General features: G+C 41.6%; 1 protein-coding gene across 1 annotated transcript in view; it reads left to right on the plus strand.

Moving 5' to 3' along the window:
• LOC117507641 (inositol 1,4,5-trisphosphate receptor type 1-like) overlaps window positions 1-16,001 on the plus strand; it is a 535,403-nt gene that overhangs the window by 391,446 nt on the left and 127,956 nt on the right. The window contains exon 51 of the mRNA XM_034167459.1: window positions 2,302-2,494. Within this exon, the coding sequence (XP_034023350.1) occupies window positions 2,302-2,494 (193 nt within the window). The remainder of the gene's footprint in view (window positions 1-2,301; window positions 2,495-16,001) is intronic.

Consider the following 16,001-nt stretch of genomic DNA (forward strand, 5'->3'; position numbering starts at 1 on the left):
GTAAAGCATCAAAATAAATAATTAGGTTTTCCCGCAATGTGATGGTGCATGTGAATGAGCTGTGATAAAGATTTTAACACTGAATAGTGCCATCCCAGGGGGTCCAACACAGAATATTGAATATATTGAATATCTTCAGAAAAAAATGCAACAGAACCAACTTTTTTATAATCGTAATATTTAATAAAATATTCACAATTATTGATCAGCAACAAAAAATGAATATTGTGCCATATTAATGTTACACCAGATTTTTGGTGCTCTATGGTCCAATTATTTTCTTATACACATGAGAGTAATGTGCTAATCAGTGACCATGCCAAATTGACAACTGCATTGGTTGTAAATGATGAATGACATCTTCAAGAAGCTTTGTGCAGCTATGCAGTGTTAGATTGGCCCATTAGTTTAAGCCAAAGATCATGGGTCTTTCTGCAGATCAACAACCCAAAACCCAGCAGCACTAAAGAATGGTTGAAAACGGCAGCTAGACCTTTTCAAACTGGGTGGCAATGAAACCTGTCCTTAATCTTATTGAAAGCCTTTAAATAGTGATGAAAAGTGGCATTGCCCAAAAGACCTCCGCATATTTCAAGGATATTGCATACATATTAATAGAAGAGTGATAGAAACTACAAGCAGACAAATACAAGATGCTTTGAGATGTCCACAAGAAATGTTTTGAAGCATTCATTCTTTCCAAAAGGTTTAGCAATGAAATAAATGAAGGGTGCAAATAATTGTGTCTAGGGTGTGGAGCCTGTTTGTGGGAAAGATGTTGTTTTTCTTAAGTAATCTTAGATATTAACTATTCTGAATATAGAACATTAGTTGATTTAAAGGTATTCAGAATGATGTAGTTAAAATTCGACTGTCAGTACCGATAACCATGACTGTACTGTCTTCCTGATTGGACTCATGTACAGCATGGCTTGAATTGAAGTCAAGTCAAGTCAGGAAGCATGTGCTGGTGCTCTGGGTCCATGACTCCATGGAACCACCTTGGGTCCTGGATGGCAACAACCCAGGCAGACAACCGGTCCATTCCCACATCTTTAAACTAACCAATTATCTGCCATAGCCAGGTGAAACGTGGGCGTCCCCTTGGCCTCCTCCAGCTACTGGGGTCCTCAACACTCAAACATCTGCTTGCTGGATCATGCACAGAGAAACAGGCCAAATGGCAACATAGTTATTTCAGCGGTACCAAGGATCCTTTGAAAAGACCTGGTACCAAAGACATCCAGTTGGCTTGAAGGTAGGGAAAAAAGAACAGCAAATACAGTATCACTGCTTATAGGAGAGGGTGAACCATGCACATGATGACGCAATCTACGCCACAGCATGCGCTACAGTTTGTATATGGTTTCTGGTGGAAACCAATCTCACCACAATGTGTAATGAACAATGTAACGATTGAATATCCAACGTAAAACCAACATCACTGCGCTTCACTGGAGACGTTTCCAGGTGTGCAAAATGTGTCTTTAATGCATCACTTTCATTGAAACATGGATTGAATTCCAGTGCTGTGTGGCTGGGTGCGGCAGACAATAATTTAGAGCTTTACAACATCAAATTCGAAGAGGCAGTCCAAACATATGAAGGGATAAATGCTGTACTTTCTCCTGACTGGAGCTGGGCCGAGCCAGTGGCCAATCAGAATGCTCCTTTTATCACGTGATGCTTTCCAAATTAATGTCAAGACAAGAAAAATATAAATGGCATTTGTGTTTTTATTTATATCATATTTTATAGAAGTAATTCAATAATTGCTGTTAAGATTTCAGGGTTATGAATATTAGTTTTTCAAAGTAGTAGAATACTTCTCACAGTGGATATTGTGGGTCTTTGACTTACTTTTTGTTATGTTTAAGAATAAAATAATGTAGTTGAAGCATCATAAGTTTAAAATTGAAGTAAATGTGTTTCAAAAGTCAGTGGTGTGGTACAATATTTTTATTTACTTATTTTGATATGGGGTTTATTTAAAAAAATATAATTCCAATTGCACAATGTAGGCATGTTGTTTTGCAGTTTATATCAGTAAAGGAATAGTTTTCATTCATAATTTCTCTGCAACTGATTTTGTTAAAAAAAAATCATGAGAAAATCACAATGTGAATTCAAAATCTTAAATTTCATTGAATCGTGAGCTGAGAGTATCGTTACATCCCAACACAACAACTATATCTAGCATCAGTTCCCTTATGGTACACTTTCTAATTTCAGTTGCTGTTGTAATGTAAAAGGGCTCTTTGTTGGAGATGACATTTAATGTTTGTCTGTTGCTGTGTTCAGATTGTACGGCTGGACCGCACTATGGAACAGATAGTCTTTCCTGTACCAAACATCTGTGAATTCCTCACCCAAGAGTCCAAACTGCGTGTCTACTACACCACACAGCGGGATGAGCAGGGCAGCAAAATCAACGACTTCTTCCTGCGTTCTGAGGACCTCTTCAATGAGATGAATTGGCAGAAGAAGCTGCGAGGTACACAAGAGGCTACTGGTAACACAAACACGCTTCCTTGTGCGTCTTACTTCTGAAAACTTTATTTCTTAGTGTTTGGTTTGCAGGCTCTCTCCAAGCATCTCTTCAGGTTTTTTTCCGCACTTGTTAAGTTGTACATGTTGAGATCACATGTGGAGAGGAACCAATAACAAATTAATTGTTTCATTTTACCAACTGAATGATGTCCTGAATGTATCCTAAACTGCTTTAGTGTCACCAAAGAAGGTAACAATAAAGCAAAGAAAAAAACCCAGTGGGACTCTGGAGGAGGACGTGAAACTGTACATTCACTCACTACCAGTGCTTGAGTAAGATACACAATCCTTGTCTGCTCCATCAGCCAGTAGACTCTACTGGGCAGCCTCCAGAATAAATTGTGAACTGTGTGTAGCTGAACATGACAGCTTTATGCTCAAGGGGCTTACCTGAAGAAATATGCTGAAATCCCCTTGGCCGTATGAGCATTGTGTTCTTTATAATTTGCAGTTGTTTAATGTCTTATGTACAATACACTTTGTACATGTTCAAATCAAATCATCATTTGTTCATGCTGTGCAAATCAAGGAATATTTGTAGATCACCCTCTGTGCATTTCCACCTAGAGAAAAGAGAAATGAGAAATGAAATTTAACGCCATAGAAAGTTAGCGTTGAGTTAACAAAAGTTGGCATGTAAGTTAACGTCTGCAAGATGTCTTGTAAATGACTCCAGAGGTGTTATCATGTTACAAAAACAGCATTTTCAGTTTTTAGAAGTGTTTATTTCTCACTAGCTTTTACATAATATACCAGAAACAAAGCTGTTAGCAAGTCCCTTTATTCAGACAGTACCGTCAACTGAGAACATGGCGCCATTTTGGGGCCAATTGCTGAACTACAGAATGAACCCTTTATCTTTTCAACTTTTTTTCTGAGTTAACCACATACAGTAACACATCCAGGTACAGGTACTATCAAAATAAATATAAAATAGTTAAGCTACCAAATATATAGAAATTTACAATTTATGATAATTTATTTAATTAATTGAAAGCCTGATTTATGCCTCTGCAGCTCTGTAACTCCGTGTCATGATGTCAAGGTGCGTGACAGTTTTGCAGTTCACCATCGCTGGATTATGCTTTTTTATGGATTAATTTGACCCTCAACAAGCTTTTTTCTACAATCATCACCTCCAATTCAAAGGTAAGCTGTAAAATTTTCTCTTTTTCCAACTCCGTGTTGTAAATTTGCAGTCTTTTCTGATCCATTTCTTATCAGCGTGCGCACTGCAAAACCTATTAAAACATGAGAGGAAAGAGTGAAAGCAGAAAAGTTTCAAATCACAGCCTTTTGCTGTGTCTGATTTAACAGGGGCATGTTAGGCTGCAGGTCCGGTTTCAAAAAAATAAACGGTCAGGCTTTTAATCACGGAAATGACTGCAGTCCCACTTTCTTCGAATTGACGAATGTCAGTGCTGAACTTTAATTTTGTACCTCTGTTACTGTGTACGACCAGAATGCTCTGTCTGGTTACATGCGAGGGGTTTTTAATGGAAATACATTGCAACTGGGCAGGGTATTTTATCCGATGTGAGCGAAAAGCTGCTAAACAAAATCTGTTATGTATAGTGTTTATTACATGGAAAACCATACAAAAACATACGGTTCATACAATGACAGTTTAGGTGAGTTTTACTGTACATGGGACTGAACAGTAAATTTACCTCTCACAGCTTTGATGATGAAGTCGCTTCCATCCCACATGGCTGACTTTATTTTCCCAAACTTTTCTTCAGTTCGGATCTGAAGGGAATCTGTACATCTTCAAGCCCTTGTTGTGTCTATTTGTGCATCCAAATGCACAACATCCTGGAATCAGCAAATAAATAAATAAAATAGCACAACCCTTTTATTTCCTGTTAAATTATACACACTCATCTTCAACCGCTTAGTCCAATCAAGGGTTGCGGGGGGCTAGAGCCTATCCCAGCAGTCATAGAGCGCAAGGCGGGGTACACCCAGGACAGGATGCCAGTCTGTTGCAGGGCCACAAACAGACAAACAAACACATACACACTCACTCGCACATCTATGGACAATTTAAAGATTCCAATCCACCCAACCCGCATGTCTTTGGATGTGGGAGGAAACCGGAGCACCTGGAGGAAACCCATGCAAACATGGGGAGAACATGCAAACTCCACATAGAAAGGCCACAGGTGGGAATTGAACCCATGACCTTCTTGCTGTGAGGCAACAGTGCTAACCACTAATCCACCATGCTGCCCTTGTTAAATTATGTAATTTTTAAATGTTAATTTACTGTCACTAACCACACTCACGCTTTTAATATAAAGATGACTTACCGTCCACTGCTGGAATAGCATGAGTCCAGAAAGTAGTTAGCAATATGCAAGAGCACACCAGCTGTAAGAAGGTGGTTTTAATTTGACAAAGATAGTGGCTGAAGACATTAAAACCACTAAATATTTCACTCATGGTATCAACATGAAACTAAACTAAACTAAACTGCCTAAACCAACTGAGCTACAAAATCACAATAAATAAATAACACTAACAACGCTGTTAAACTAACATAAACCACAATAACATTTAAAACCTCAAAACCCGAACTCCCATGGTGCATTGCAGCACAGTATCCATTGTTTATTGGTTAGCTAAAATTGCTCATTTCTCCAAAAATATTTGTTCTATCAACTTTCCGTTTTCGCAGCATTCATCCTTGACCCAAAATACTACATAAGCATAGCAAACTGCAAATTTCAGCTCTCTCCAGGTTTTGTGTAATCAAAGCCACACACACACATACACAGAGGCCACTTGGCTATTAAAATATAGATTGTTTGAGCCCGTTAGATAGATAATGATGATAGATAATGATGTAAAGCCCTTCACCCCACCATGATTACTGAACACAGCAGTGTTGTGGATTCTGACTGCACGTTTTGTTGCACTTTACGTTGAGCCCTGAAGGATGAAAGTGGAGAGGGTATGCAAACTTTTATAAGTATTTCCCTATTTATGTTAAAAATGCGTTCTTGCTTTATGCTTTGGTAATTCAGGTTTTATCATTATAACATACAAGGTCTGTCAATAAATTATAGGTCCTTTTTATTTTTTTCAAAAACTATATGGATTTCATTCATATGTTTTTACATCAGACATGCTTGAACCCTCGTGCGCATACGTGAGTTTTTCCATGCCTGTCGGTGACGTCATTCGCCTGTGAGCACTCCTTGTGGGAGGAGTCGTCCAGCCCCTCGTCAGAATTCCTTTGTCTGAGAAGTTGCTGAGAGACTGGCGCTTTGTTTGATCAAAATTTTTTCTAAACCTGTGAGACACATCGAAGTGGACACGGTTCGAAAAATTAAGCTGGTTTTCGGTGAAAATTTTAACGGCTGATGAGAGATTTTGAGGTGATACTGTCGCTTTAAGGACTTCCCATGGTGCGGGACGTCACACAGCGCTCTCAGGCGCCGTCGTCAGCCTGTTTCAAGCTGAAAACCTCCACATTTCAGGCTCTAATGATCCAGGACGTCGTGAGAGAACAGAGAAGTTTCAGAAGAAGTCGGTTTCAGCATTTTATCCGGATATTCCACTGTTAAAGGAGATTTTTTTAATGAAAGACATGCGGGCGGGTCCGCACGTCGGGAGGCAGTCGGCGCGGTGCGGCGGCACAGGAAAAACACCTCCGTGTTGATAACCATTTGTAAAATCCAGGCGGCTTTTAATGGCTTTCAGTGGAGTGAGTATATGAGAAATTGTTTAACAGCTGGACATGTTCCAACTTGTCCTTAAGGCTTTCAACAGAGGTGTTTTTCCTGTGGTGGAGCGTCACAGCAGCTGCGAGCCGACGCTGCAATCCGTCCGCACGTCTTTCATTAAAAAAATCTCCTTAACAGTGGAATATCCGGATAAAATGCTGAAACCGACTTCTTCTGAAACTTCTCTGTTCTCTCACGACGTCCTGGATCAATAGAGCCTGAAATGTGGAGGTTTTCAGCTTGAAACAGGCTGACGATGGCGCCTGGGAGCGCTGCACGACGTCTCGCTCAGTGGGAAGTCCTTAAAGCGACAGTATCACCTCAAAATCTCTCATCAGCCGTTAAAATTTTCACCGAAAACCAGCTTAATTTTTCGAACCATGTCCACTTCGATGTGCCTTACAGGTTTAGAAAAAAATTTGATCAAACAAAGCGCCAGTCTCTCAGCAACTTCTCAGACAAAGGAATTCCAACGAGGGGCTGGACGACTCCTCCCACAAGGAGTGCTCACAGGCGAATGACGTCACCGACAGGTGTGGAAAAACTCACGCATGCGCACAAGGGTTCAAGCATGTCCAGTGTTGCCACAGTTACTTTGAAAAAGTAATCCAATTACTGATTACTCCTTGAAAAAGTAACTTAGTTACTTTACTGATTACTCAATTGTAAAAGTAACTAAGTTAGATTACTAGTTACTTTTTTAGTTACTTTCCCCAGCTGCCGACAACAACCCACGTCAACATGACAATGATACCTGTTTTGCCAAAACTCACTTTATAGTCACCCTTTCTTGACTTCAATGAAAATAAATACTTGTTTTATAAAAAGTAAAATAAAGACCTCTTTCTTGACCTCATATTTAACTGTTGACAGCACTGTAACAGTAAAACTTGCAATTTCAAACCTACATTGTTTATAAATGTAACTATTAAATTCTAACATTTTTCTAACATTTAAATTCTCTCTAAACATTTTACTTGTCGAAATTATTATTATTTCAAGCAATATTAGTAGTTGTAGTAAAAAAACGGCTTCAAAACTGGACCTTTAATCTAGGGGTGTTGTGGGGGCGTGGGGCACATCCCTGCCCCACGCCCCCATTCCATCTGGATTCGCCCCTGCTTTGGCGTTTGAGCACAAAGAATGGATAACATTTATTTATGCAGAAAACATGACCAGATTTACAGGTAAGAAAGTTTTATTGCGTTTTCACATCATGTGGTCCTCAGAAAGGGAGTTTAGGTGCATTTGAGTGGAAAATAGTGTTAGTTGTTGACACGTCGCAGAGTATCAGCTGTTTTTAACGAGACGATACGGAGCGGCTCAGCTCAGAATTCTAAATAAAGGAGGGGAAAAAAGTATAAAAATGTCTTTGTAAAGCTCAGTGCAGGTGTGCTGATCACCGCGCTTTAAGAGGTGAGGACGAGTCGAGCAGCTGCAAAAAAACCGTGGATGAAAAGCTCACAGCTCACTTAAAGTGGGCAGTTCAGTCGAACCCCGACCTCCTGCCCACGGACCAAGTTTAATGCTGCTATCGACCCACAATGAAAAATAATAGTAACGCACAGTGACATGGAGAAGCAACTTTAATCTGATTACTGATTTGGAAAGATTAACGCGTTAGATTACTCGTTACTAAAATAAGTGGTCAGATTAGAGTAACGCGTTAAGTAACGCGTTACCGGCATCACTGAGCATGTCTGACGTAAAAACATATGAATGAAATCCATATAGTTTTTGAAAAAAATAAAAAGGACCTATACTTTATTGACAGACCTCGTATGTTCTGTAAATTTGTGATTTTTTTTTTCAGCTTAAAGAGAATGATGAAAGCTATGTGTATTATTACCCTGCACATCGGTCAAGCGACAAAAGCAGGGTATTGTTCTCACTGGTGTGCGTGTGTGTGTGTTGTGTGTGTGTGTGTGTGTGTGTGTGTGTGTGTGTGTGTGTGTGTGTGTGTGTGTGTGTGTGTGTGTGTGTGTGTGTGTGTGTGTGTGTGTGTGTGGACAACATAAAACATATTTCCTTCAAACTTGTAAGACGTTTATAATAACATATTACTCAAGGCAGTTTTCATGAAGATTTTGGAAGAGAGCCTCAGCTACCAGTAAAATATTTACAGGAGTGTGTAAATTACTGTCACCCAAGACAGTTTACACACTGCTGTAAACATTTCATCTGGTAGTTCAGTTTTCATTCAAAGTGTATTTTCACAATCGTGCAATGGCTAAAATGACTCTTCAAAAATTTGTAGCTGTTGATGAGGAGTTTTATTCACAATATGTCATCATTTTCTTCAGCTGCATAGTGCAGGGAAATAGTTCAGAGAACAAGACTGGATGAGATCTGCATCACTGATTTTTAGATCTGGTTTTTAGATCTCACTCCTTCGTGTTGAAAGGAGCCAGCTGAAGTGATTTGGCTTCTGGTAAGGATGCCCCATGGGTGCCTCCCTCGGGAGGCGTTCCAGGCATGTCCATCTGGGAGTAGACCCCAGGGAAGACTCAGGACTAGGTGGAGAGATTATAACTCCACACTAGCTTGGGAATGCCTTGGGATCCCCCAGTCAGAGGTGGTCAGTGTGGCCTGTGAAAGGGAAGTCTGGGGTCCCCTGCAGGAGCTGTTGCCTCCGCGACCCGATCCCAGATAAGCAGTTGAATGAGTGATGAGTGAGTGAGTTCCATGCGGGTTGTAGGTATCAGACACAAAATATTTGATGTTGCAGGAACAGCCAGTGGGAAATCCTCAATTTTGGTGTCATCCAATGTAGTAACAGGTGTTAAGTTTGCAAACATATCCCTCTATGCTCTTTATGGACACACCTGCAGACAAAGACCACAGTCTCAACTTGACAAATTTCCCTCCCTGCCACATAATCTCCACTGTCACCATAATGGATTTTCTGTGCTAATTGCTCCACTAAGCTAATGGATTTCATGCCCACATTAGTTGTAACCCTTGCAAGTTCTCTAATCACCTGCTCTGTGGCCTGCTGTAGAGTCCTAATATTACCCTCCCTGTACAGCTCTATCTATGATGATGATGATGATGATGATCATTTATTGTCATTACACTTAGAAGTGCAACGAAATTATCTTCACACCCAATTATCTCAGACAAAATGCAACAATTAATCCACAGTTATTACAAGTTGAATGTAACAATGGCACACATCAGAATTAAACAACCACACATATACATTTGATATTGTTTATGGGCACTAAACTTTGGAGCAGTCTGTCATCCGAATTGAGGCAAGGTGAGTGTAGGCCGCAGCAGAGTCCCGCACAGCCGGCCTTGGGGGGTAGGGGGTGGGGGCGCTGCAGCTTGTGCAGCGTGGCCTCCCGGGACTGGCAGATCAGAGGCCGGGGTGGGGTGGGGTAGGGGCAGAAACACAGAGGAGAGGACAGAGGATGAGATGCGACCGCCTTCACTGAAATCCCAAGCAGAAAAAAAATCTTTGTTCGCAGATAAGATGACTGTGCCTTCCCCAGTAGGGTGTAGGTCATCCGGCATCAGCAAGCCTTGGCAGCCCCAAAAATAAGGTCAGTTATCAATGAAACTAAAGCCTTGCTGTCTACAAAATACACCTGCCAGCTATTCAATGATGCCAACCTGCTAAACACCTCTCGTTACCCCGGGAGCGGAGGAGACCAGAGACTATTAATTGATGCTGACACATCTTTCTTGCAAGGTCACAAGTCCTTTCTATGTCCATTTTTGTGACCTCCAAGTATCTCATCCTGATATCATTGGCACCGACATGAACAACTATGTGGCTATACTTAGTGTTGTGTTCCTTTGGCTCTCTGCCCTTGTGTAACATTAGCACCAAAGGTGAGAGGCAATGCAGGGTGCTCTGGCCCCAGTAATACATTTCACTTCAGCTGGCGTCTGTTATCTAACTTTCCGGGTGATAGAGTCCCCTATCACTAACACTTGGTGTTTCGGCCTGGACATAGGGGTAGAAGTCACCCGTGGACTTGGAGTACTAACAACAGGCATATCCAAGGCTGGAAAATGGTTCACAGTTCGCAGTGGCAACTGTAATCCAGGTACCACAATCGGGCAGCTAGCCCTACATGACTTCTTCCGTCTCAAAACAGTCCGACAGCCATCATCTTTTGGACTAGTGCTAACACACGTGTTAGTCGGCCTGATACTAAGCTTATCTGGAGTGCCCATAACATTTAGCTGCCTCCTCCAGACAGATTTACCATGCAGTGCCATACTGTTTGTATTTTTTAAAGATTGATGTAAATGATGTCCAAGACATATTGGAAATGTTCCCCTACCTTCTCTTAAAAAAAGACTATAAAAGTGCTTTGTTTGCATTTATTTCTGACCATATATTAAAATGTGTACATAAAATATAGGGATGCCAACAATTTTTTCCATGTGTGTAGGAAGCAAAATACTGGCATTATTAAGGTAATGAATATGTATAAGAAACATTTGAAGCAATCATACACTCACTCAAATCCTCGTGTGGTGGGTTCACGTGTGGCAGGACAAAATGTAAATATTTATTTTTTTTACTGCCACTGACTTTTCAGGACGTTTCAGGACTGTCAGTGCCACCGCATCGATCAAATAGGATGTAGTCCCAGTTTGATTCATACTTAGGTTGGAAGTTCTTTTTTTTTTTTTTCAAATTTTTTTTATTGATTTTAAACAAGTTTTAATTTGTACAAACATGAACATTTGAACATAACACAAATTGCAATCATTCACACACACTCACACATCCCTGGCAAATTTACACAAAGAGGACCCCAGAAACAAAATACAGTTGGTAAAAGGCTTACCGATGTACTTAAAGCATATCAACCTATAGTGTTCAATTAAATAACAAAATAAACATAAATAATAATAAAATAACTAAACAGTAAACATCAAATATAGTAAATAGGTTTCACAACTCTATTTATCTGATTCTATAATATTTGTATAAGGTTTCCAAAAAAGAATAAAGGTCCTGCTGACGTCCTTTGACAATATACGTTAATTTCTCCAATCCAACACACTCTGAAAGTTCCTTTGTCCATAATTTTAAAGAGGGAGCATCCACGTTCTTCCAACATAAAGCAATAGCTCTTCTGGCGTGTAAAAGTCCAAAGTCCAGTAGTTTAATCTGTATCTTTGTTTGTTTGAAACCCTCCGGATATATTCCCAGTATACAACGTTTAGCACAAAGAGGGATTTTCACATTGGACCTCATGTATCAAAGTTGCGCACTTGTGGCGTAAATTTACGGTGTAAACTTGAAATACACCAAAGTTGCCGTGACATGTATCAAGCAGTGCGCACCTGCCCATTTCTGGCGTACGCCTGACGTGACCTTGATAAATGCGGCGGGTGGAAACGATCGTAATTATAATAAACTTCTTCTTCTTTGTCTTTCGGCTCTTCCCGTTAGGGGTCACCACAGCAGATCAATCGTTTCCATCTCACCCTGTCCTCTGTATCTTCCTCTGTCACACCAACCACCTGCATGTCCTCTCTCAGCACATCCGTGAACCTCCTCTTTGGTCTCCCTCTTCTCCTCCTGCCTGGTGGCTCCATCCTCAGCATCCTTCTCCCTATATACCCTGGGTCCCTCCTCTGCACATGTCCAAACCATCTCAATCTCGCCTCTCTGACTTTGTCTCCAAACCGTCCCACCTGAGCTGTCCCTCTGATATGTTCATTCCTAATCTTGTCCATTCTTGTCACTCCCAAAGAGAATCTCAACATCTTCAGCTCTGCCACCTCCAGCTCTGCCTCCTGTCTTTTTGTTAGTGCCACTGTCTCTAAACCATACAACATAGCTGGTCTCACTACTGTTTTGTAAACTTTCCCCTTCACTCTTGCTGATATTCTTCGGTCACAAATCACTCCTGCCACCTTTCTCCACCCACTCCACCCTGCCCGCACTCTCTTCTTCACCTCTCTACCACACTCTCTATTACTTTGAACAGTTGACCCCAAATATTTAAACTCATCTACTTTCAACACTTCTACTCCTTGTAACTGCACTATTCCACTGGGCTCCCTCCCATTCACACACATGTACTCAGTCTTGCTTCTACTGACTTTCATTCCCCTGCTCTCCAGAGCATATCCCCACCTCTCCAGACTAGACTCAACTTGCTCTCTACTCTCACTACAGATCACAATGTCATCTGCAAACATCATAGTCCATGGGGACTCCTGTCTGATCTCATCTGTCAACCTGTCCATCACCACTGCAAACAAGAAAGGACTCAGAGCTGATCCTTGGTGTAATCCCACCTCCACCTTGAATGAGTCTGTCATTCCGACTGCGCATCTCACCGCTGTCACACTATTCTTGTACATGTCCTGCACTACCCTAACATACTTCTCTGCCACTCCAGACTTCCTCATACAATGCCACAACTCTTCTCTTGGCACCCTATCATAAGCTTTTTCTAAGTCCACAAACACACAATGTAACTCTTTCTGTCCTTCTCTGTACTTTTCCAACAGTATTCTCAGAGCAAACATTGCATCGTAGTGCTCTTTCTCGGCATGAAACCATATTGCTGCTCACAGATCTTCACCTGTTTTCTAAGCCTAGCTTCTACTACTCTTTCCCATAACTTCATGCTGTGGCTGATCAGCTTTATGCCTCTGTAGTTACTGCAGCTCTGCACATCACCCTTGTTCTTGAAAATAGGAACCAGCACACTTCATCTCCACTCCTCAGGCATCCTCTCACTTTCCAAGATTTTATTAAACAATCTGGTTAGAAACTCTACTGCCATGTCTCCTAGACATTTCCATGCCTCCATTGGAATGTCATCTGGACCAACTGCCTTTCCACTCTTCATCCTCTTCATAGCAGCCCTCACTTCTTCCTTGCTAATCTCTTTTACTTCCTGATTTACTCTCACCACATCATCCACCCTTTTCTCTCACTCATTTTCTTTATTCATCAACTCTTCAAAATATTCCCTCCACCTTCTCAGCACACACTCCTCACTTGTCAGCACATTACCATGTGCATCTTTTACCACCCTAACCTGCTGCACATCCTTTCCAGCTCTGTCCCTTTGTCTGGCCAATCGGTACAAGTCCTTTTCTCCTTCCTTACCATTCAACTTCTTGTACAGCTCACAATATGCCTTTTCCTTTGCTTTTGCCACTTATCTTCTCGCCTTACGCCGCATCTCCTTTTACTCCTGTCTACTTTCTTCATCTCTCCGACTATCCCAAAACTTTTTCGCCGACCTCTTTCTCCTTATGCTTTCCTGGACCTCTTCATTCCACCACCAAGTCTCCTTGTCTTCCTTCCACTGTCCAGATGTCATACCCAGTACTGCCCTAGCTGTCTCCCTCACCACATCTGCAGTACTTTTCCAGTTGTCCAAAATTGCTTCCCCTCCAACTAGTGCTTCTCTCACCTGCTCGCTAAATTTCACACAACAGTCTTCCTCCTTCAGCTTCCACCACCTGATCCTTTGTTGAGCTCTCACTCTCTTCTTCTTCTTTACCTCTAAAGTCATCCTACAAACAACCATCCTATGCTGTCTAGTGACACTCTCTCCTGCTACCACCTTACAGTCTGTGATTTCTTTTAGCTTGCATCTCCTATAAAGAATGTAGTCCACCTGTGTGCACCTTCCTCCACTCTTATATGTTACCCTGTGCTCCTCCCTTTTCTTAAAGTAGGTATTCACCACAGCCATTTCCATCCTTTTTGCAAATCAACTACCATCTGTCCTTCCCCATTCCTATCCTTGATACCATATCTACCCATTACTTCCTCATCACCTCTGTTCCCTTCACCAACATGCCCATTGAAGTCTGCTCCTATCACCACTCTTTCATGCTTGGGCACACTCTCCACCACCTCATCTAACACACTCCAGAAATCTTCTTTCTCCTTCATCTCACAACCTACCTGTGGGGCATATGCACTGATGATATTCATCATCACCCCTTCAATTTCCAACTTCACACTCATCACCCTGTCAGACACTCGCTTAACCTCCAACACACTTTTAACATACTCTTCCTTTAAAATGACCCCAACACCATTTCTCTTCCTGTCCTCACCATGGTACAACAACATGTACCCACCGCCGATGCTCCTGGTCTTACTTCCCTTCCACTTGGTCTCTTGCACACACAATATGTCTACCTTTCTCCTCTCCATCATATCAGCCAGCTCTCTCCCTTTACCAGTCATACTACCAACATTCAAAGTCCCCACTCTCATTTCCACCCTTCTAGTTTTCTTCTTCTCCCGCTGTTCGTGGCAACGTTTTCCTCCTCTTCTTCGTCGTCTTCGCCCAGCAGTAGCCCAAATTCCACCGGCACCCTGTTGGGCAATAGCACCGGTGGCGGACGTTGTTAACCCCGGCTGCGACCGATCCGGTATGGGAATTCGATTCTGAGTCTGCATAGTTGGGTTGGCTTGTTTTACTCCGGATGCCCTTCCTGACGCAACCCTCCTCATTTATCCGGGCCGGCACTCAGAATGTACTGGCTGCACACCCCATGTGGCTGAGTTCGTAATTATAATAAACACACCCATAAATATTCAGACTCCGCTTCAGACACACCCTCATTTTACGACATGGAAGCCAGGAGGACGGCAAAGAAAAAGAACTCCACCAATCACGACGCGTGCCAATAGAGCGTCAAAAGCTGCCGTCGCATCAATTGTTTTGTAGTATAATCAAAAAAGTGTTAGTGTTCCCTCGTTTATTGCTGCAGTTACATTCTAAAAAATAGCCCGTAATACTCGAAACCGCGACGTAGTCAGCGTCATTTTTTACAATTATTATAGACGTTTCAAAGTTGTAAAACCCCTGTAAACACACTTTATACACCTTCACAATCAGGCATGAACATTCTCTCACTTTTCTCTTGTGTGTAAACACTCTCAAAATCCAAACCTTAGTAGGAAAAACTGTTTTCAGGCCCAAACATTTGTTTGAGAAATAAAAATAGAACGTATTCCTATAAATAATTATGATGGCATTTAGAACTAACGAATTTAGTTTTAACGATCAACGAACGAGGTCGGACACATAAGAAATTATTAATAGTGACTCGCCAGTATGTCACATATTGGGCCTCTTCGTCGTGCGGCGCCGCCGCGCCTTTTTCCACCACACCTCGCTGCAGCAGGTGTTTGTTTCCGAGTGACAAACACAGTTATGAGTAGTTGTTGGCGCTCTTTTCTCTTCTGGGCGAGAAGATTTTTATAAACAGATACGCAGAACACAGAACACTGTAAAAAAAAAAAAGGCATGCAAAATTGGACTAAATACCCAGTGAGACTCCGAGGCCACGACAGGTGAACCGCGTTATAGCGAGGGACCACTGTATTCTCTTTTCACATGTCAATAATTCTTGACATGTGGATATTTGCTTGCTCAATTAATAAGACACGCCTAATCTGTACGATTTCTTTATTTTTAAAATGTACCTCTTTATTTATTGTATTGTGACAAATGAATGGAGGCGACAAAACCTGGTTGCAGCACGGGCGAATTAAGGGAATGACAAAACTACAGTTGTTTTTATCAATTTCATTGTCTAAAACGATCACACCACATAAAGTTAAGCTCAGCGCTGCTCTGGCTCCAGGCTCGACGTCTGGAGAAAAAGGCGAGCAGCGCTTTCTTTGCAAGCAGCGCTGTGGCCACAGGTCATGCTCCATAACAATCCCGCAAAAGCGGGATTTGTATTAATTATTATGTA

Source organism: Thalassophryne amazonica, chromosome 3, assembly GCF_902500255.1.
Source record: "Thalassophryne amazonica chromosome 3, fThaAma1.1, whole genome shotgun sequence".
NCBI classification, from domain to species: Eukaryota; Metazoa; Chordata; class Actinopteri; order Batrachoidiformes; family Batrachoididae; genus Thalassophryne; species Thalassophryne amazonica.